At 43.1% G+C, this 23,948-nt stretch overlaps 1 protein-coding gene across 1 annotated transcript in view; it reads left to right on the top strand.

Moving 5' to 3' along the window:
* cep112 (centrosomal protein 112) overlaps positions 1-23,948 on the top strand; it is a 358,450-nt gene that overhangs the window by 286,342 nt on the left and 48,160 nt on the right. Inside the window, exon 23 of the mRNA XM_068003888.1 lies at positions 15,548-15,610. Coding sequence (XP_067859989.1) covers positions 15,548-15,610 — 63 coding nt within the window. The remainder of the gene's footprint in view (positions 1-15,547; positions 15,611-23,948) is intronic.

The following is a 23,948-nucleotide window of genomic DNA, read 5'->3' as shown; positions in this document are numbered from 1 at the left end:
CTTTCTAACCATTACACCTAATAGTATGGGAACAAGAAATGGTGATTCAACACGACCACCATCATTTAGCCAAATCCCTCTACTCCTCTTCAATTATTTGCTTAATAGAAGTCATTTTGATATTCTGTTACAAAACCAATCCGTGTCAGTTATCTCAGGCTGTGCGTTAACTTGTATTTTGTATTGTGTATACATTTAAAACCCACTCTACTGTTTCAAGTTCCTTGTGTGCAGGATTCCACTGCACTTTGACGACTTACTTAGATCTAAAGACAGCCGCCTGAAGTCTTTAGATTTAGGAGCCTAGATTTTCTGCTCACTCGTCACTGGCAGAAGTACCCTTCATTGTTGACTCTTCTCCTCCGCCTCCCCTCCACACCCCACCCCTGTTGCCATGTTACCCATAGCAACACTGGATGCCAGGAATGCATGATTGTAAACAATTTTACAACACCAAGTTATAGTCCAGCAATTTTATTTTAAATTCACAAGCTTTCGGAGGCTTCCTCCTTCCTCAGGTAAATGTTCAGGAGCTCCTCGAAGCCTACGCATTTATACATATAGAACAATACATGGTGTTTACAGAATGCCCCTGCAACTGCCCGTTGCCAAGGCAATCACCGTGTTCAGACAGAGAGGTGTCACCTGCAGAACCCCCGAATACACATTCAACAAAAATTACAGAATGCCCCTGCAACTGCCCATTATATTACAGTACAAATACGATGTATTCCCATCATTTTTATATAATGATAATCCGCCCGACGATTTTTCTACCTCGTTGCGTCCATGTTAAACCAGGGAGCTAGCATAACTCGAGCAAAAAATCCAAGCCGGGAAATCTATTGCTGAAATGAAATACAGACCAGAAATGTGGAGTAAATAGACCCTTTTCTGGAGTTCATTCCCAAATCTTCTGTAATTGTGTTTGCAATTTTTTTTTCCCTGCTTTGTGTTAAATGCAGTCCGACTGTTCTTAAAGTTTATCAATCTAGTTGTAATTTAGAAAACTGGAATCTATATCTTATTATTAAAAAAAATCTTGTGTACATTGAAGTGTCATGAACAGGTGCAGAAAATAATCAAGAAGGCAAATGGAATGCTGGCCGTTATATCTAGAGAACTAGAGTACAAGGGGGCAGAAGTTATGCTGCAGCTATACAAAACCCTGGTTAGACCGCACCTGGAGTACTGGGGGCAGTTCTGGGCACTGTACCTTCGGAAGGACATATTGGCCTTGGAGGGAGTGCAGCATAGGTTTACTAGAATGATACCCGGACTTCAAGGGTTAAGTTACGAGGAGAGATTACACAAATTGGGGTTGTATTCTCTAGAGTTTCGAAGGTTAAGAGGTGATCTGATCGAAGTTTATAAGATATTAAGGGGAACAGATAGGGTGGATGGAGAGAAACTATTTCCGCTGGTTGGGGATTTAAGGAGTAGTGGACACAGTCTAAAAATTAGAGCCAGACCTTTCAGGAGCGAGATTAGAAAACATTTCTACACACAAAGGGTTGTAGAAGTTTGGAACTCTCTTCCGCAAACGGCAATTGATACTAGCTTAATTGCTAAATTTAAATCTGAGATAGATAGCTTTTTGGCAACCAAAGGTATTAAGGGATATGGGCTAAAGGCAGGTATATGGAGTTAGATCACAGATCAGCCATGATCTTATCAAATGGCGGAGCAGGCACGAGGGGCTGAATGGCCTACTCCTGTTCCTATCTTCCTATATTGCTGTCCAACATTCTGTTGACACAATATTTAGGATTGCTTTAATATCAACATATACATTTGAAACTGCCTGTGTAAACATTTATAATGGAAATTTTCCTATGTAAACAGTTGCTTGTCACAGTGTTGTTGCAGGCTCCAGCCACTAATTGATACTGAGCTGCGAGTCTCTCAGCTTTACCCACCATTTTGTTTTTCATTTGATGCAAAGTTAAGTTTGAATTTATTTTTCTTCAACCTATTTCTTTTATGCCACAACTTTTTGCAGAAGGTCGATCTACCTCCAGCATCCCACTAGGTTACCCAGCCACGCCCTACTCTAGCCCTCCTTTGCTGCCCTTTTGTTCCCTGCCACTTTGATGCTCCTGTGCCCTGCTGAGCTCCCTCTCCATCATGTGGGCCTGTCTCAGCCTCTGCCATGTTCCAGTTCCCTCTTGTTTCTCCACCCTTTTTCTTCTTCCATGGCCTGCCTGAGGCTGCCCTTGAAAAGCTAGTTCCTGGTATTCAGGTGGGAAGCCCCTGTTGTTTAACACATTTCCAGTTTTAAACACTTCAAAAGCTGGCTCCCGATTTGAACCAGGAACAAGCTTTTGAATTACAAGATAGAAATTTCCTAAAGTGCTTACCCACAACTTTGAGGAAGCTCCTGTTATTTAAACTGGAAAGGCTTTAAATAACAGGGCTGTCATCAAATCTGGAGCTTCCAGGGGAATTTAACATTCCTGCTGCCTTCTCACACACCAAGCACTTCCTGCCCTTCATCCTTTCACTCTCCCTTCTTCTACCTTCCACCCCTCACTCGTTCCCTCTTCTTCCTACTGCCTCCCACCTTGAGTGCCAATTCGTTCCTGTCCCTTGCCCTTTCATTCTGACAGCTTCTGCCCCAAGTGCCTATTCCTTCCTGTCCCTTGCCCTTTCATTCCTCCTCCTACTACATCTCACCCTAAACACCTGCTCCTTGCTGTTTCCCTCTCCTGCTTCAAGTGCCCGTTCCTTCTGCCCCTTGCCTTACAATTACAACAACTTGCAATTATGTAGCGCCTTTAATGTAGGAAAAAGTCCCATGGCGTTTACAGAAGCGTAATCAGACAAGAATTGACACCGAGCCAAAGTAGGAGATATTATGATGGGTGACTAAAAGCTTGGTCAAAGAGGGAGGTTTTAAGAAGGGTCTTAAATAAGAAGACAAAGATAGAGAGGTTTAGAGTGGAAATTCCAGAACTTAGGGCCTAAACGGCTGAAGGCATGACCACCAATGGTGGGTCAAAAGAAGAGGGGGTTGCGTAAGAAACCAGAGTTGCATCTTTCTCTCTTCCTCTTACCACATCCTGCCCTTTGTCCCACCTTTCCCAACTGGTGACCTGTGCAACCTGTAGCCTACATCCCTGACCCCACCTGCCAAACATGACCTGCAATCCAAAGTTACCATTGATCTGCTGGCCTTCAGCTTTGCCTGGATTCCTTCTCCTTGCCCTTTTCCTGTCTCTCTTGAAATCTCCCATCCTGAGTGCTTGTTCATTATTGCCGCTTACCCTTTCCTCCTCACTCCTCCTCTTTCTGCCTCCAACTCCTGGCTGGATCCCTCTCTTAGCGGCAGCTCCCACTCACCATCAGAAAATGCAGCCTGTGGCCTAGAACTCTCCCACTTCTGTCATCTGTAGCTCAAAAGCCTTCCATGATCTGCCGACCTGCACCACTGGCTTCCCTGCCCACTGTCCCTCAGCTACCACCACAAAATACCGCCTTCCATGCCATCCCACCCACCACCTGCCATCAGAGGAATGAGAAAGAAAAGCAGAAAAAATGGAGAATAGTAAATAAAGGGAAAGATGAAAAAGAGGAGAGACAGCCAGAAAAGATGTGAGAGAGAACCAGGAGAGATATTCAGAAAATGAGAGAAGCTGCAACACAGAGACAGATAAAACAGAGAACATAGCCTCCAACTTACAGGAGATCTACTAGTATTTCACAGATAGTTACATCCATGTAGTTGCCCCACCGAGCGGTGTAGTGTGAACAAGGCAGCTCCATAAAGTCCACCCACAGGGATTGATGTGAAGGCACTGGGACTTAGTTATAAATACATGATATATATTTAAGGTGCCAACACACCGAAACCTTTCAGTGTTTGAACACACGTATGACTTAAACGTAAGAATAACCTCATCAAATGATTAGCATAGCAGGAGCCCTGGAGTTTGAGTTAATTTTTAAATCCCTTGTCAACTATTCAGAGCCATAGTGAGAAAGGATATTGGCTCAAAAAATCAAGATGTGGAATCAGTCTGGGTGGAGTTGAGAAGCACCAAGGGGCAGAAAACACTGGTGGGAGTTGTCTATAGGCCTCCAAACAGTAGTGGTAATGTAGGGGATGGGGTCAAACAGGAAATTAGAGATGCATGTAACAAGGGTACTACAGTAATCATGGGTGACTTTAATCTGCATATAGACTGGCCAAACCAAATTAGCAATAATACAGTGGAGGATGAATTCTTGGAGTGTGTACGTGATGGTCTTTTAGACCAGTACATTGAGGAGTCAACCAGGTAACAGGCTATCCTAGATTGGGTATTGTGCAATGAGAAAGGGTTAATTAATAATCTTGTTCATGATGTGGAGATGCCGGTGATGGACTGGGGTTGACAATTGTAAACAATTTTACAACACCAAGTTATAGTCCAGCAATTTTATTTTAAATTCACAAGCTTTCGGAGGCTTCCTCCTTCGTCAGGTGAACGATGTGATCTACACATCGTTCTGCATCTACATCTCCTGTAGATCTACATCTACATCTACATCTCCTGTAGATCGTTCACTAGTAGATCTCCTGTAGATCGTTCACATCGTTCACCTGATGAAGGAGGAAGCCTCCGAAAGCTTGTGAATTTAAAATAAAATTGCTGGACTATAACTTGGTGTTGTAAAATTGTTTACAATAATCTTGTTGTGTGGGGTCCTTTAGGGAAGAGTGACCATAACATGATAGAATTCTTCATTAAGATGGAAAGTGAAGTAGTCCAATACAAAACTAGGGTCCTAAATCTAAACAAAGGAAGGTATGAAGGTATGAGGAATAAGTTGGCTATGTTAGATTAGGAAACTTCATTGAAAGGCATGACGGTGGATAGGCAATGGCTAACATTTAAGGAACGAATGCATGAATTGCAACAATTATACATTCCTTTCTGGCGCAAAAACACAAAAGGAAATGCGGCCCAACCATGGCTAACAAAAGAAATTAAGGATAGTATTCGATCCAAAGAGGAGTCATATAAAGTTGCCAGAAAAAGTAGCAAGACTGAGGATTGGGAGCAGTTTAAAATTCAGCAATAAAGGACCAAGAGATTGATTAAGAGGGGGAAAATGGAGTATGAGAGTAAACTTGCAAGGAACACAAACGTAGACTGTAAATGCTTCTACAAGTATGTAAAAACAAAAAGATTAGTGAAGACAAATGTAGGTCCCTTCCAGTCAGAAACGGGAGAATTTATAATGGGGAACAGGGAAATGGCAGAGCAGTTACACAAATACTTTGGTTCTGTCTTCATGGAAGAGGATACAAATAACTTCCCAGAAATGCTTGGGAACCAAGGGACTAGTGAGAAGGAGGAATTAAAGGAAATTAGTATTAGTAAAAAAATAGTGCTGGAGAAATTAATGGGACTGAAAGCCGATAAATCCCCAGGACCTGATAATCTGCATCCCAGAGTACTAAAAGAGCTAGCCATGGAAATAGTGGATGCATTAGTTGTCATCTTCCAAAATTCTATAGATTATGGAACAGTTCCTGCAGATTGGAGGGTGGCAAATGTAACCCCACTATTTAAAAAAGGAGGGAGAGAATAAACAAGAACCTACGACCGGTTAGCCTAACATCAGTAGTAGGGAAAATGCTAGAGTCTATTATAAAGGATGTGATAACAGGACACTTGGAAAATATCAACGGGATTAGACAACGTCAACATGGATTTATGAAAGGGAAATCGTGTTTGACAAACCTACTGGAGTTTTTTGAGGATGTAACTGGTAGAATAGATAAGGGAGAACCAGTGGATGTGGTTTATTTAGATTTTCAGAAGGCCTTTGATAAAGTCCCACATAAAAGGTTAACATGCAAAATTAAAGTACATGGGATTGGGTGTAATATACTGGCATGGATTGAAAATTGGTTAACAGACAGGAAACAGAGAGTAGGAATAAATGCGTCTTTCTCGGGATGGCAGGTTACTGCAGGGATCAGTGCTTGGGCCCCATCTATTCACAATATATATCAATGATTTGGATGAGGGAACCAAATATAATATTTCCAAGTTTGCTGACGACACAAAACTAGGTGGGATCGTGAGTTGTGAGGAGGATGCAAAGAGGCTTCAAGGCGATTTCGACAAGTTGAGTGAGTGGGCAAATACATGGCAGATGCAGTATAATTTGGATAAATGTGAAGTTATCCACTTCGGAAGGAAAAACAGAAAGGCAGAGTATTATTTAAATGGTGATAGATTGGGGAATGTTGATGTACAAAGGGACCTGGGTGTCCTTGTACACCAGTCACTGAAAGCAAACATGCAGGTGCAGCAAGCAGTTAGGAAGGCAAATGGTATGTTGGCCTTCATTGCAAGAGGATTTGAGTACACGAGCAAGGATGTCTTACTGCAGTTATACAGGGCCTTGGTGAGACCACACCCGGAGTATTGTGTGCAGTTTTGGTCTCCTTACCTAAGAAAGGATACACCTGCCATAGAGGGAGTGCAGCGAAGGTTCACCAGACTGATTCCTGGGATGGCAGGGCTGTCGTGTGAGGAGAGATTGGGTCGACTCGGCCTGTATTCACTCAAGTTTAGAAGAATGAGAGGGGATCTCATTGAAACACATAAAATTCTGACAGAGCTAGACAGACTGGATGCAAGGAGGATGTTTCCCCAGGCTGAGGGGTCCAGAACGAGGGGTCACAGCTCAGGATATGGGGTAGGACATTTAGGACTGAGATGAGGAGAAATTTCTTCACTCAGAGGGTGGTGAACCTGTGGAATTCTCTACCACAGGAGGCTGTGGAGGCCAAATCACTGAATATATTTAAGAAGGAGCTAGATAGATTTCTTGACACAAAAGGCATCAAGGGGTATGGGAGAGAGCGGGAATATAGTATTGAGATAGAGGATCAGCCATGATCATATTGAATGGCGGAGCAGGCTCGATGGGCCAAACGGCCTACTCCTGCTCCTATTTTCTATGTTTCTATAACTTGAGACGCTCTTTTTCACTCCTTTGGCGCTCACCTTACTTCCCATTCAGACTAAAGTGATCGCTACCTGAACGGGTGGTGGATGCAGATTCAATCGTGGCTTTCAAAAAGGAATGGGATAAATATTTGAAGAGAAAAAATTTGCAGGGCTACGGGGAAAGAGCTAGGGAATGGGACTAACTGGATTGCTCTTGCAAGGAGCCGGCACGAATGGCCTCCTTCTGTGCTGTAACGATTCTATGATTCCACCTGTCACTTTGTTTGAAAATTTGATGAGGTACAACTTTTTTTCCCCTTTATGTTCAAACCTTTTACCAAAATACTAGTCAGTTTTCTGTGGCATTCTGTTGAAGTGAGGTTAGAGGGCAGAGCGTGCAGAGATATTTCAGTTTCCATTTTAAAGTCATGTATTCTGTCCTTATTTCTATATTTCCATTATAAATTCCTATGTCCACTGGAGGGTCTAATCACAGTGTGACCAGCGTACATAGGCAGGTTTTATTGTAAATGTGAACGTAGGAATTTATAGTGGAAAAAGTTGACAGGAAGTCCATATAGAAGGTAAGTGTCTTTAAAGATAACACTTGGTCCATGTGACCTCCTGGACTGATTTCGATCGCCTGAGGCAGTTGGAGAGGAATTTTCCATCGTATTTTTTCTGTTATTGGCCCTGGGTTTTTCTCTTTTTTTGCCTCTCGCAGGTGATTACATGGCTGCAGGGGGTGTGGGGGAGCATCTCGTCACGATGCTCCAGCCATCATGAGCGTGGGGCAGGCTTGATGGACTAGCTGGTCTTTTCCTGCCCATCAGTTTCATGCAAGCAGATGTAAGATTTTTAACATATTGCAGCTATGTTAGCCTTTTTCAGATTCTCTGCAAATTCTCCAACAAATAATTTGTATACAAATGGTGAGAATGATTTATATTAAAATGTATGATGGCCTCCCGCAATGGCTCAATGGGATAATGAACCTGTGGTGCAGCACTGAACCGGATGGAAGGTGCCAGGACTGATGTGTGTCTATGCTCAGTTAACTGATCTCAGCTAGGGTGTTGATGGCTTTATTGTTCGTTGGCACTTCTGGATAGTGCATGTGTGTGCGAGCTGGGTGATGACAGAATCCAATTCAGTTGTGATGCCCTTGTATTTGAAAATCCTTTCCACAATTACTGTCTGGGCTCATAGATGAAGAATTGGATGAGGTATCAGAGGAGCACTAGTTTGAATTGTACACCAACACAAGCCAGCAAATTCAGCAGGTTGGAAGAGAAAAGGAGAGAAAACTGGAAAAAAAACCAAAAAGGTTATTTCTGAAGTCTATCGAAATCGGGGGAATGAGTAAAACTCAAATAGCACCTTCTGCAGGATAATAAAATGAGTGAAGCTGACCAACATCTCCAACTACTACCCTCTTCCCCACACCCTGCCCCAAAATGAAAATGCATCAATGGTTCTTTAATTATACTTCACTTTATACAGTGACTAAAGAAGCCTTGATGTGTGAAATAAGTGGATTTTCTTTGCTTCCCTTTTTATTTCATTGTGTTCAGTTTCTGCCCTTCTTCATTTCCTTTTTAAAGGATGAATCCGGGACAGCCTCTGTAAGGCAAATATCAACTTCAAAGGAGAGCAATGCTCTAGGGAGGTGCTCTCAATCTGAAATGCTTCCCTCCACCCCCTCCCTGCGGAGCCTTTTGTAAATATCTGTTGCCCTGTTTGGCCGGTTAAAAAACAACTTACCAAAGATCCTGGTTGGAAAGGGCCTGCTCAAGTGACAAACTGGCTGGGTCATCTTTGATCAGCTATTACTAAGTTGAGCGAGGATTGGCATCCTTCCTGGTTCCGCGTGTTAGTCTGCGCACAAAAATACATTTACAGAGTTCAGGAATTAATACGTTAAGTGTTCATGTGAACAAAACTTCAAAGATACTTTAAAGGGGATAGCAGGGTCCCTAAAGCTCAGTTCATTAGCCAACTGCAGTAAAAGGTCAAGGAGAGGTAGCTATCAAATCAAAATGTATTAATTGATGTTTGTTCTCCTGGCTGTTTATCATTCTCTGATTACACTCAGGAACCAGTGCACTCCTGTCACTCATAACACCATTTATACTTCATTGGCTGTAAAGCACTTTGGGAGGTCCTGAGGTCATGAAAGGCACTATATAAATGCAAGTCAGTCTGTCTGTCTTCTTTCTTACTGTCTCATGTACCCATCAGCTGCTGGAATGGTGAACATCACCGAGCATGTGTAGCGCTCATGCATGTATAATAAACTAGCCAGCTCTAAAAAGTGATGCTGAGCTTAGTGTTGTGTGCCTGAAGTAGTGTAGAATGCTTGTGTGAATAGAGATGGACTGAGTCTTGAAATTTCCCCCCTTCCCCATTTCTTTCTGTATGCTGGGTAAGTGCTGGCGTGTTGTGCTGGCAGTTGGTGTATTGTATTAGTGCTCAGTGTCTGTCCAAGGTAACTCGTGCATAATCTCTGGCATTACAACACATGGCATTGTATCTTGCTGGTCAAATTTGGAGCCAACCAATATTATTGTCGTACAATGCCTGCCCATAATAATAATGAAACTGACATTGCCAGGCTTGCTATGCCATTTAATTGTAAGTCCTTCACAAAATGGCAATTCCAAAATTGCACCGCCAATTGTGGAAAGTGTGAATAGATGTACTTTGGATGAAGACAGGATCTTCCTGTGATGCCCTCCCTGGTTAGATAGCCCACCAGCATGCATTGTCTAGGCACAAGGTAGATTTGAATGAAGGACATCCTTTATCCTATTTAAGATGTGGAGATGCCGGTGATGGACTGGGGTTGACAATTGTAAACAATTTTACAACACCAAGTTATAGTCCAGCAATTTTATTTTAAATTCACAAGCTTTCGGAGGCTTCCTCCTTCGTCAGGTGAACGATGTGAAAATGAAATCCTCGAGATGAAATCGCATTTATAATTCACAGAACAATGCTTGGTGAGTACAGACAGTTTTTTCAACTGCCCGTTGCCAAGGCAATCAGTGTGCAGACAGACAGGTGTTACCTGCCAGGTCTCACAGAATATACAAATCACCAAAAAAAAACAACAAACAAAAAAAAACAGAGATAGAGAGGTAGAAACATAGAAAAGACAGCAACTGACCCGTTATATTAAAAACAGATAACATTTGTTCGCTGGTGGGGTAGCCTATTTAAGTTTGCCCTTCCCATTGCAGCATCTACCAGTTTTTAAATAAGTTCAGTTGCCTGGCCTCAAACACCCTTACTAGCAACCCATTCTAGCTGTTGATCATCATCTGTCTTAAACTTGGCCTTCACAACCCTAAACCTGTGCCCGTTTGTCCTGCTGCCTTGACCTATCTGAAAGTATTGTTCTGGATTTACTTTCTTTGTCTTATTAAGTATCTTGTATACCTCTATGATATCCTCTGAGATGCCTCATGTTGAGGCTAAAGAGCCTTAGCTTACCTAGTCGTTCCTTATACCTCATCTATCTAACATCAGGGATCAGCCTTGTTGCTCTCCTCTGTGTTGCCTCTAAGGCCTCGATGGCTCCCCTATATTGCAACTTGAATTGTCCACTACTTCAGTCCACTGACCACAGCACTGTACAGCTTCAGTTTGGCTTATGGGGATGTGAACACATCGCCACTTGGGCAAGGTAGCGGATGGCTGCCAGCTCTTGTGGAATCAAAGACCAATATGAGTCACTGCCTTCTGTAGGGAAAAAGAGGTTAAAAATGGTTCTCTAACTGGATCACGGGATATAGAGTGCACACAAGTGGGTTGACAAGTGGCAGGTAACATTTGCACTATATAAATGTTATGTAATGACCATCTCTAATAAAAGAAAGCTCAGCCATCTCCATGACCTTCAATGGCACTATCATCGCCACGTGCATCACCATCAACGTCCTGGGAGTCACCATTGACCAGAAGCTGAACTGGACCAGTCATATCAGCAGCATGGCTACAAGAGCAGGACAGAGGCTGGGTGTTCTGCAATGAGAGGCTCCCCTCCTGACCCCTCAAAGTCTCATTACCATCTATAAGGCTCAAGTCAGCAGTGTGATAATATACTTCCAACTCGCCTGGATGGGTGCAGCAACACAACACTCGAGAAGCTCGACATCATTCAGGACAGAACGCTTCGCTTGATCGGTGACCCTGACGTGGGACTCCACGTCCACCTTCTCTACCACTTTCGCTCTATGGATACAGTATGTACGATCTACTGGATGCACTGCAGCAACTCACAAAGGTTATCTCGGCAGCACTTCCCTTACCTGCAACCTCTGCCACCAAGAAGAACAAGATCTGCAGTGTTATGGGAGTACCATCACCTCCAAGTTCCCCTCCAAGTCGTACACCATCCTTACTTGGACGTACATTGCCATTCCTTCATCCTCACTGGGTCCGAATCCTAGAATTCCCTACTTAACACCAATGTGGGAGCATCTTCAGGACAAGGACTACAGCGGTTCAAGGAGAAGGCCCACCACCATCTTCTCAGAGCAACTAGGAATGGGCAATAAATGCTAGCTTTGCCTGCGTCACCCATATTTCCAAAACAATTTTTTAAAAACATTTTTGTCATTACATTAACTGTTTTTGATACTATGCATTTTAAGATGTAGCAACGTTATTAATAGTGAGGGAGTACACTTGTTGATTAAATATCTGTGCATCCTTAATAACAATCCATTCAATCGTTCTTTTTGCATCCATATCACATGCTTATTTTGTCAGATTGTTGCTGGAATCAGCATTGCTTACATCTTTAGTGATTCAGCTGATGCAGCTGTATGTCTTTGTGGCTATTGTTCATTCTTCATTTTGTGAAGAATTTGTTCAATATCGCTGGCTACAGGAAAAGCCTTCAGGGTCAGTAAGCAAATGTGAGAGATTGGACCATTGTGATTTCTGCCCCTTCCAGGATTACGCATTTCTCTCAACTGTCCTGCTTTACTCTGGAGATCTCAACATTAAATAGCACCATTCAGGAAAGCACCAGCAAGACTCTTAGACCAGCGAAATTAGCTAATTTGGAAGTTTTACAGAAACAAGCTCCAACCCCAAGAACCGACCCGATTGCCTCCTTCACAGCACATTGCCAAATGAGGATCGTAGATACTGAGAGATCCTTGTACTCTGCTGGTGCAGGCCAAATACTACTTAGTAAACGGACACTTTCTTTTCTTCCCTAGTGAAACCGCCTCGGATGAAATTATAGTCATCAAATGGTGTGAGCAGTATACTTTGTGCAATAGCTTAATCAGCTGCACTTAATCAGCTGCAAGCCCTCTGTAAATTGCATGTCTCTAGTGGGAGTTCCCTTCCATCGCTGCTTGGTAAAAGGTGCAGAATCAATCTTCAAACATTTGGCACACATTAAATGGCTGGCAGTTGAGCAATGCAGATGTCTCGGTCAAAACTCACTTAAATCTTTTTTTCTCACTCACCAATTTTGCTCCTCCCCCCCACCCCCCGCAAGAAGGCATTGACTCCTTAGTGGGGGGGGAGGGGGTTCTCTGGTACCTCACCCAGGTGAGCATTATTCATGAGTGTACGTGGATAGTTAATGTTGACAGGCTATTTGACTGTGGGGAGCAGAACCCGATCCAGTCCTCACCCAACATCCACAAACGTAGAGCTTCTACTAGTGCCCCAGCTGAGATTAGCTAACTTAATACAGACCATGGATCAAGCTTGGGAGTGTCAGCTGTTCACTTGATAACGTCACTGAATCAGCAGAGGAGTTTCTCTGAAACTGTCAACTCATTTACTCTTCACCACCAGAACTCCCAAGAACCACATCAGTTTATTGTACAAACATGAGTTCACCTTCTGTTTCAATTATTGGATCAATATTCTCATTGCCTCAAGTTATCCATCTCTACCCCTCCTCTTTAATTAAACCAATTCATGCAGGTGCCTACATTGTGGTCCAGTGACAGTCAACGAGTGGCAAATGGACACCACAGTAAGGCAGGACTTTCTGTAGCTGCAAACAAAAACTGAACCCAATGGTTGGAATTATTTTTCACTTTCCTTCCATTTCACGGTACATGACAAAAAAAATCTCTGTTCCTAAGTTTGTATGCGTACTTAAAAAGGACACCAGCATGTGTTGTAAAATCTGAAAGAAAGCTGAAATGGCAAGGACTGGCTTTGATCATTCTCACCAAACGAATGGTACAGGTGACGGAAATACATCCCATTTAAATTCTGGAAAAGCAACTTTCCTGTGAACCGATATGATTGCTACAGATTCAAGTTACATCTGATCTTCGCCTTGTCAAATTGCACTGGCACTTCTGCAGCAAGGGAGTAAGTGCAATGAAATTGTAAACTTTGCCTCCAAGTTTATCATTACTGTGCGAAGCAGCTACTCTTGTCTCATGTGAAGGGTGAATAAGGAATAGCATGCTGCACAGTGGTGGAGCATAGCTTTAAGTGGAGGTTGAATGATTCCCATAGCGTACGAGAGAAAGTCAAAGGCTGAGTTAATGTGAGCTGCTCTCATCCACCTCCACCTGAAGCTATAAAACCCTGCAAACAGGTTCCCTGCCCATTGCCTTCGAAAGCGAGTGGTATGTGGTGAGGGAGACCTAAATAAGGACAGAGAGAAAAATATAAACTATCCCCCTCACTCCCTAAAAATGTACATAAAGCACTTGTCACAGGGTTTCTATTGATTGAGCATTCATTACTTATTCCATCAGGTTTAGCTGATTTTAGCATTGCCTTGATATGCTCCCGTGGGCACCCGAAGGTCTCTGGTAAATGTTTTTGTTACTGTTGCTAAATTTAACGCATCATTTTTGTAGCCAGTGCAGGCTTGCAAAATAGTTCACCAATCAGCACGTCAGCTTGATTCAAACCAATGTCAGGATTGTGATGCCGTACAGGTAGATTCATTTGAAACTTTATTTTCATTGTCCCATTTCTTCTCTTTTCAACCCCTGTTGTTTCAAAATACTGACATCTGCTGCCCAGTATTCAATTTTTGATGAGAACTTTTCGGAGGTTCTTTGGGTATAGTTGTCTCTACGCCCAACAGTTCATCGAGTGGGTTTAATATTGATGACAGCCATTGCATTCTTGCAATATTTACGCATATATTCCAACAGGCCTTTTTATTGTCTCCTGAAGGAAATCCTTCCATTACATGTGATTCACTGGGATTGCTGATTTTCACCTATGCTGTATGATCTTACTTAGACTGGCCTTACACTAATTATAGGGCCTCAATTAAAGCACATAGAACTTTGTGGTAGATATTCAAGCTGTGTTTGAGGTTAAAAAAAAATAACGTCAGTTCCCCTGCCCCCACTTTTTCTCTCCCCTTGCTCCATTCCCCAGCCAAACATTAAAAAGATGGCCTATCCTCAACATTTCTGGAATGCACTGCCTGAAAGGGTGATGGAAGCAGATTCAATAGTAACTTTCAAAAGGGAATTAGATAGGTACTTGAAGGGGGAAAAATTTGCAGGGCTATGGGGAAAGAGCAGGGGAGTGGGACCAATTGGAGAGCTCTTTCAAAGAGCCGGCTCAGGCACGATGGGGCGAATGGCGGCCTCCTGTGCTGTATGATTCTACGATTACTCTGTTGTGTAGTGAGGGAGAGGTGCAAAATGGAGACAATGCACTCTCCTGACAGGGAGGGAAGATCAGACAGCCAATTCACATCAAGCCATTCCCAAGCACTCAAGAGCAGCAGTAGCCTGAACAGCTCATCCTCTCAGTTGAGGATTGGTGAGAGGTGGTCAAGAAGGGGAGAAAATCATTTACTATGGAGGGAAATATTATTTTAAAATACTGCCTTTTCATTTTAAATGATGAAGTCCATAATTATAATTCTACATCGTCTGCTTTGCATAAACTTTTTTTTCAAAATGCGTTAAATTGTCAATTCTTCTGTGCTTAAACTATAATAATGTTAGCAGTCATCGTATTTAATGGTCTTACTGCAAAAAGGTGGAGTACAGTTTTGCTAATGGCCACATTTACATTAAGTGCGCAAGCCCTTTGAAGTTCCAAGTGCAGGCTCTATCTCTGCTGTACGTTAGAGAATGTTGTTGCTTCTTCCCTGGGGCAGAATAAGCTTCTTTTTGCATTTTTTTTTCCTTTCTCAGTTCCCTCCCCCTCTCCACCTCTCACCGCTCCCAGGCTCTTCTTAAAACATCATCTGGCACTCTAAAGCATACGTGTCATATTGTACCTTCACAGTCTTCATCAGAGCATGTGTTTCTGTTTTTACTAAAGGTGAAGTCATTCTGATAAACTTTATGCTGTCATTTTTCATCCAGAAAGCCCTTTATGTTTTCTAATAATTGGCAGCAGAGGTAGATTTTTCCTTTCAAGTGATGACTAGTTGGCTGAAGATCAAAGCAAGGCCCTGTGCTTTTGGTTGCCATGAAGGGGCGTTGGAGCTGGCATGGAGCCCAGATCCTAAGTGACAGGCATACCGATTAGGTGCCAAGCGCCTAGGTCAACAGCGAGTGTCTGTGCACGTTCTTCCTCTTTGCCTATCTCATGTTACATTTCTCCTTTTGTTTTTGCAGACCAGCAGCAGGTTGAAGCAGATTGAGAAAGAATACAGCCAGAGGCTTTTAAAATCTTCACAGGTATGGCCCAGAGAGTAAGAAACTGCAGCAACCATGTCATTTTGTGAAGTGTCAGTAAATCCATGTTACCAAATCATCTTTCCTTAAGAAACGCTGTCCCACTTTCAAAATGTCTGCAGACAGTAGTTACATGTTTGAGCCCATCACTACTAAAAATAATGTTTTGAAGATCTAATCCTCTGCCACCGTAATAAAAATAATTGGGAATTCATAATTTTTTTTGCATCTGTAAGTGTTGTGTTTAAAATCCAAGAAGGCACAGTTGTCTGTTAGCAGCTGAGATGAAGCTGTTTTGAAAACCCTGCACAATCAAAGTACACAAAGCATTCTCCTTTGCATAGCTCATTGTTGTCGTACAGTAGATCTAATCAGTGGAGATGACAGTAACGCATAAACCAGCTGCCATCTGCCTTTATAGGTCCACCTCCAAAACAGAAAGCAGCTGTTTTAATTAACATTTTACAGAAACTGTGCATGGTACTTCCTATCCACCCCAGAAAAAGGGCTGCAGCATTTTAATAAAATTTGGTGAGAGCTGATTCCTGACAGTTTTGAGTTGAAGAAGAAAGGATCTTGTATCTTAAATGGCAAGAATGTCTGACAAAACAGTGGAAAGAAGGAATACTGTGAGGATTTTTATAATTACAAAACAGTATCCTAATGAGATTAAGTGGGTGTACGGGCTTTGTTCATTAAATTCTTTGCATATTGCAACATTCCCTTTACTTAAATAGCCTTAACCCTCTCCAGTCCTGAACAGTTTTATTAATTTAAGTTTTTAAGCTGCCAGTGCCTTTTTTCTGAATGTACGCCTTGATTTTCTCCTCCCCAAAGTCACTTGCCATTGAATTCACTTCATTCTCATTGATATGAAAGATGGGATGGGATGGCCCAAAGACATTTCTTTCACCACTTGAAAGGAGATGCGCTTTGATGCAGCAAAAATAGGACCCTCTTCCCACCCTCCCTCTCTCTGCTAGATTTCTCTCCCTCCAACAAACTCACTTCTTAGATTGAAGGGAGTGTGACTTTCAGTTGAGACTGGGATGTGACCTTCAGGCCTGTAGTTTGCAGTGCTAGCTACCATGCCACCTAGATTACACCAATTGATTTAAAATCAGAAATATATTGAAAAATCCAGATAGTGAGGTGGCAATCCAATCAGTAAACTACATATATTGTCAACTGCACCCCTTTTTAAAAGGTTATGGGTAATGCTGGTAACTTGTCAAGGCTCCAAAAAAAATGGTAAATACTTGTGAATAGAAGCAAAGAAGTCACGATACTTAAAGGAAATAAAGAAATCATTTTAAAGGGAAGCAACAATCTACCCTTGTAATTAAAGGGTGAAAATGTAGACACTCGCTAAAGAAACATTCAAATAGGATGAAGTGCCTACATTTTTTTTAAATGCATTACTCCTACTCCTCTGGGCTAAATAGTATGCCTATGTATACACAAATGTGATATAATTATGACTAAGAACATTGACGTAATAGCAATAATGGGCCATTAGTAGCTTTCATGTGGTTCTCCCACTGACAAAATTAGTCTAATCTAGTGCTCAGCACCCTCTTACATATTCACTCCCAACACCCACACGAGAAACATTGCACTTAGGAGTTTGTTGTTCACTTTACCCAAGTAATAGCGTTCTTTTCTGGTGAAGTGCGGTCTCAATAAACTGCAGCCTCCCCCATTTGACTGACAATAAGTACAACGGCAGTGTGATTTTTACAGAGTGGCTGTGCTGAGTGGGCTGCTGTAATAAGAAAGTGGATCTGTTCCTGTCATTTCTTTTGATCTTGTTAGCACCCATCTCCTCCATCTAAAACGGAGCACATGAATTGACAACATGGATTTACTCTGCTGTGGTGTGGCTTCAAGATGAATGACTTTCCAGTAAAATTGCTTCAAAATACATCAGTCCTTTTTTATCCTCGGTGATTGATTGCTACTGCAATTTTGCAGAGATTTTGATTGCCTCGCACATCCAGAAGACACTACAAGCATTCCATCAACTGGGTGACAAGAATATGATGGCCTCCATGTATATGAAGACTTTGGGGTCCAAATTCCCAGGGATTCAGCCAGTGTCCAGCGGGAAACTGACAGAACCCCCCTGGAAAATAGCGGAGACCCAGTAGTTTCCTCTTTGCCTTGGAAGAAACAGAGCTACCGTCCACCCATTACAAGGCAACGGTCAGCAGTGGGGAGGGGGGCAGGGGCAGGGACTCCCTAAGTTCAGTGTTCCTGCTTCCAGACCCGGAAGGGGACCCAGCGTAATAGTGGTGGCCGGAGCAGCGAGTGAGGATAGGCACACTAGCTTCCAGAAGGGGGTATGTGGGTCCCACCAGTGGGGTCCAGGCCAGGCAAGCAGCCCCCCCAAAGAATTTTACTTTTTTAGGGGGAGAAATGATTGTAGATCAGTCCCCTGATCCACCATGATGAGGTACCCTCCCACTGACTCCGCAAACTCCAACAGGGTCAGCTCGGAAGAGGATTTTCAGGCGTGATCCCAGTGTATCCATTGGGATCGCAACCCCACGAATTTCAGGCTTTTGTGGGGGTTTTAAAAACAAAAGATAGGTAACAATTGACAATAAAGGGTAGCATTGAATCAAAAAATGGGCTATCAGCGAGCAGGCAGTAGTTTTCACTGAGACGCATCAAGAGGTAGAGATGGTTCCATCGTAACTGAGGATACAGGCTGTGCAAAACAGGAGGGAAATATTTTTACGGTTTCTTTCCTTCCTTTAGGTCCCTCTGTCACACAGTCCATTCACCAACCAAGTAAGCAGGCAGATAATCTGCTCCTTAGCCTTTCCCAGTGTCAATCCACAAAAAGGTGCTAAGACGACCTGGAGGCCAGCCGTGCCACCTGATATTGTGGTGGCCCTGAGCCAACGGGCCGCCCCGACGCGCTCGGCTTACAGCTGGCCTGGTCCTCAAAATGGACCATGCCTCCCGGTGGGACTACCGCGTTCCAATGTCCATCCGCCCTGGGCGAAAATCCACCCTTATATCTTTTGAGTGATGCAGTTCCTGTCAACTGGCCTTGAAAACACTATTTAATCACCTGCCATGAAACAGCTTGCTGTCCCTCATGGATAGGAAACTGTGGCTGTCTTGGGAGTTTGAATGGAAATTTTCATTGCATTGAAAAGTGTTTTTTATCACATTGCAATTTCTATGTCTCATCTCTGCAAACACTTCCAGAGTAACAGCTATTGTAAGGCTGTAATTGACATGTGTGCACAGACTGCCTCTTCAACTATTCAAATTCTGGATCCTTAATTTTCAGTCTGTTTCAATTACAGGCCAACAGTGTTTCACCATAGGCTGTCCTAAGCTTGTGGCATCTAGCTTTTGTTATGAGAGAGGGAAGAAAAGTTGAGTTTCTCTGCATCTCAGTGTGGGGATGTCATTGGTGCTGGTTGGCTTCACCCAGTTGTCTAGCGCACATATGAAGTTGGCCGGGATTGGGCTGCTGCCTGTGTATCGGGATTGGGCTGCTGCCTGTGTATCGGGATTGGGCTGCTGCCTGTGTATCGGGATTGGGCTGCTGCCTGTGTATCGGGATTGGGCTGCTGCCTGTGTATCGGGATTGGGCTGCTGCCTGTGTATCGGTCCTGGTAGTGCTGCAGTCTGTGTAAAATTACTTCACTATGGAGACAGCCAGAGAATGTTTAAGCGTGAGTGGTCAAACATGCTGGCAGTGGCACTTCCATTTTAAAATTGGTGCTGAACATGCATATGGAGCTGAGGTTTCTCCCCTTCAAAGCAAATCATGAGGTGGAAGTACAGGCAGGTGAGGTACAGATTGCAGTCACAGTTTATTCACTGGACATGTCAAGTGAGCTACCCAACAAACCAATTCTGTCAAGGAGAATGCAGTTGCACCATCTACATGGGACATTCTGTCCAGGCAAAAAAAGGACCAAAAGAAAGTAGTCTGACTTTGTCCTTGCCTCTGAGCTACTGGTACTGCTGATTCCTTTACCACACATCACTGAGACTCAAATCATCTGGTTGCCTGCAATAAGCCACTGAACTATATGACCACATGGGAAAGGATATTTGAGCTCCAAGTACGTGAAGTTTTATCCCATGGAGTTGAATCTGATTGTCAGCATAATCACCATTCTTCTCTCCTCCCCTTCCCCAACCTTTTCTGATAGTTGTATCAACAAAGTTGCCATTGAGTCAGGAGAGAGGGCAAATAATCTGTTCTGATGAGGAATTGAGACATAATTTAAAGGATCAAATGGATTCTCTAAATGGTCTTTTCCTGTTCTTACTTTATTCATGTATACTACCATCTAATTCTATAACCCAACTGCATAAACCAGTCTTTGAACCCTTAAGGAGTTCCATTTATTTGCATTTGCTCGATTGGAAATAGAAAGTTTCTGAAACCAGAAAAGCAGCAATTTTAATTGGCCCAGACTTGCTGCTAGTACATCCTCTCCGAATCTCTCTTGGCGCCCCAATCAGCATATTGTGAGACATGATATTTTTCTTCTCCTTCTTTAGGTGTTTACTTAAAAATCTGTCATGTGCACCTGCCTAAATGTTCATCTTCCTCATATACGCATGTGCCAGATGGAGATATACTCCATGACAGAGGATAATTAAAACATGAATCTTGGTGTCCATAGATACAGCCTTTTAACACCCATAGCATTTGTAATCATCACTGTTGTGCCAGCTGCATAGCGTTCCTATTTATTTTCCTGGGTAATGATTAATGAACTGACAGAATACCATATACAGTATTGGACTATATTGACAGACAGAATCACAAGTGGTTTTCAGATCTCGAGTCAACATTTCAGAAGATAAATTAACCATTTCAAAGCAGGAGAGAGCTTTCAATGGAGCCGATTTTCATCTTCAGTTCTAAATTGTTAAGAACTGGTGAAAATCTCACTTACAAGATCAATTCTAAATGGCATTTAGTGTTTTGGTGCAAGTTCATTTCATAATTATTCACAGTACCAGGCACCGACTCAGGTAAATCTAGGGAAGGCGCTAGTGATGGGAGAGAAAATTTATGTGTAAATCAAATTTAGTGGGATGGGGACAGTTAAAAGAAATGGTCACAGTTGGCAGACCAAAATATTCAGCTGCTGAAGTTGAGTTGGTGCTGTAAGTCTGTACATCGGAGAATTGCTCAGAGACTATTCAGGTGCCCATGAATGCAGTGGTTGTGGTGCATGGGTCTTTTGACTCTTGAGGCCAGGCAGCGCCCACCCTAGGTTAGACATAAATCCCAGAACTTATTTCATCGCTATAATTCCCAGGAGACACTTTTCCTACATATTTTTGTCCAACCAAGACGTGTTGAATCTTTTGCCTGGCTTCCCTGCTGCACCAATCTGTGGTCAATCACAACTTGGCCTGTGGGCAGGTGATTCAGCTTTGTACAACTCCAACAAGAATGAACAAAGTCAACAGAATAGATCAGCTGTGGGAAATCTTCAAATATGAGATGGATACAAGGCACGGCTACCATGGAGGGATGGGGTAAGGGAGGGAGAATGCACAAAAGGCCAGAGACAGAAGAATGAAGAATTCATTCTTCATTCGGAGGGGAATTATTGGGCTGCAGGAGAATACAGAGATAGGGAGGGGAGTGGCCCTGAAGGGATTTAAACATATATTCCTATAAAGCAAAAAGGGGGTTCATCAAAGAATAGAGTGCTGTAGATAAATAGAGATTAAAAGTGAACTTGAACTTAAAAGGAAGGCATTATGATTAAAAAGTAGGGCTAACAACACTAAAGAAAATTATGAGGAATATAGACAGCATAGTGGGGAGATGAAAAGGGAGATTAGATGGGCTAAATATATGGGAAAAAAACAGCACGTAATGTAAGAGGAAATAGTAAGGGCTTTCAAAAGCATATTAAAAAGTAAAAGAATAGTTAAAGAGGGTAGGATCGCTCAGGGATGAGGGTAGTCTAATTATGAAGGTATGACAGATATTACATTTTTTAATAAATAATGGCTGAAGAGAGGATATAGATGTACTAGAGGAAGGTATGGCAGGTTCTGAAAAAATGAATAGAACTTGGGTGGATAAGTCACCAGATGCTGATAACTTGCGTCCTAAGCTGTTGAAGGAAATTAGAGAGGAGGTAGCAGAGGCTGTGGCCTCAATATTTTAATCTTCCTTAAATATGCACATTCTGCCGTGAGACTTGAGAGTAGCTACTGTAATATGTTTGTTCAAGAAGTGAGAGAAGGAGAAACCGGGTAACTATAGACCAGTTAAACTGACATCAGTTGTGGGCAAACTCTTAGAATCCATAATTTGGGATAAAGTTAGTGAGCATTTAGAAATGTAGAGATTAATCAAGGACAGCCAGTACGTATTTGGTTAAAGGCAAGACGAGTTTGACAAATTTAATAGAGTTTTGTTGAAGAAGTAACCAATTGGATAGATAAAGGGAATGTAATAGTTGGAGTGTATATGGATTTTCAACAAGGGGCCTCACAAGAGACTTGTTAGAAAATCTCAGGTGTATAGTATCAGAAGAAATTAGCAGCATGAATAGAAAGTTGGATGACGGACAAGAAATAGGGTGAATGGGTGTTACTCGGATTGGTAAAGGATCAATGTTTGCTGTACATGTAGATGATTGGGTTAAGGCACAGAGAACAGAATCTCAAACTTTGCTAACAGAAAAGTAGGGGTTTTGGCAAACAGTGAGGAGACTATAAAAGACTTCAGGAAGATATATAAATGCAAGTTGTTGTAGCCAGAAGTGCCGAGTGGATGATCCATCTTGGCCTCCTCCAGATATCCCACCATCACAGAAGTCAGTCTTCAGCCAATTCGATTCACTCCACGTGATGTCAAGAAACGGCTGAGTGCACTGGATACGACAAAGTCTATGGGCCCCGACAACATCCTGGCTGCAGTGCTGAAGACTTGTGCTCCACAACTAGCCACACCTCTAGCCGAACTGTTCCAGTACAGCTACAACACTGGCATCTATCCGACAATGTGGAAAATTGCCCATGTATGTCCTGTCCACAAAAAGCAGGACAAATCCAATCTGGCCAATTACCGCCCCATTAGTCTACTCTCAATCATCAGCAAAGTGATGGAAGGTGTCATCGACAGTGCTATCAAGCGGCACTTACTCACCAATAACCTGCTCACCGATGCTCAGTTTGGGGTCCGCCAGGACCACTCAGCTCCAGACCTCGTTACAGCCTTGGTCCAAACATGGACAAAAGAGCTGAATTCCAGAGGTGAGGTGAGAGTGACTGCCCTTGATATCAAAGCAGCATTTGATCAAGTATGGCACAAAGGATGCCTCTTAAGATTGAAGTCATTGGGAATCAGGGAAAACTCTCCAGTGGCTGGAGTCGTACCTAGCACAAAGGAAGTCGGTAGTGGTTGTTGGAGGCTAATCCTCTCAGCTCCAGGACATTGCTGCAGAAATTCCTCAGGGCAGTATCCTAGGCCCAACCATTTTCAGCTGCTTCATCAATGACCTTCCCTCCATCATAAGGTCAGAAATGGGAATGTTCGCTGATGATTGCACAGTGTTCAGTTCCATTCGCAACCCCTCAGATAATGAAGCAGTCCGTGCCCGCATGCAGCAAGACCTGGACAACATCCAGGCTTGGGCTGATAAGTGGCAAGTAACATTCACGCCAGACAAATTCCAATAACCATCTCCAACAAGAGAGAATCTAACCGCCTCCCCTTGACATTCAACAGCATTGCCATCGCCGAATCCCCCACCATCAACGTCCTGGGGGTCACCATTGACCAGAAACTTAACTGGACCAGCCACATAAATACTGTGGCTACAAGACCAGGTCAGAGGCTAGGTATTCTGCGGCGAGTGACTCACCTCCTGACTCCCCAAAGCCTTTCCACCATCTACAAGGCACAAGTCAGGAGTGTGATGGAATACTCTCCACTAGCCTGGATGAGTGCAGCCCCAACAACACTCAAGAAGCTCGACACCATCCAGGATAAAGCAGCCCATCCACCACCCTAAACATTCACTCCCTTCACCACCAGCGCACCGTGGCTGCAGTGTGTACCATCCACAGGATGCACTACAGCAGCTCGCCAAGGCTTCTTTGACAGCACCTCCCAAACCCGCAACCTCTACCACCTTGAAGGACAAGGGCAGCGGGCGCATGGGAACAACACCACCTGCACGCTCCCCTCCAAGTCACACACCGTCCCGACTTGGAAATATATTGCCGTTCCTTCATCATTGCTGGAACTCCCTAACTAACAGCACTGTGGGAAAACCTTCACCACGTGGACTGCAGCAGTTCAAGGCGGCAGCTCACCACCACC

Source organism: Heptranchias perlo, chromosome 23 (assembly GCF_035084215.1).
Source record: "Heptranchias perlo isolate sHepPer1 chromosome 23, sHepPer1.hap1, whole genome shotgun sequence".
NCBI classification, from domain to species: Eukaryota; Metazoa; Chordata; class Chondrichthyes; order Hexanchiformes; family Hexanchidae; genus Heptranchias; species Heptranchias perlo.
The sequence above is the reverse complement of the archived record's forward strand: the minus strand, read 5'-3'. Positions and strand labels throughout refer to the sequence as shown.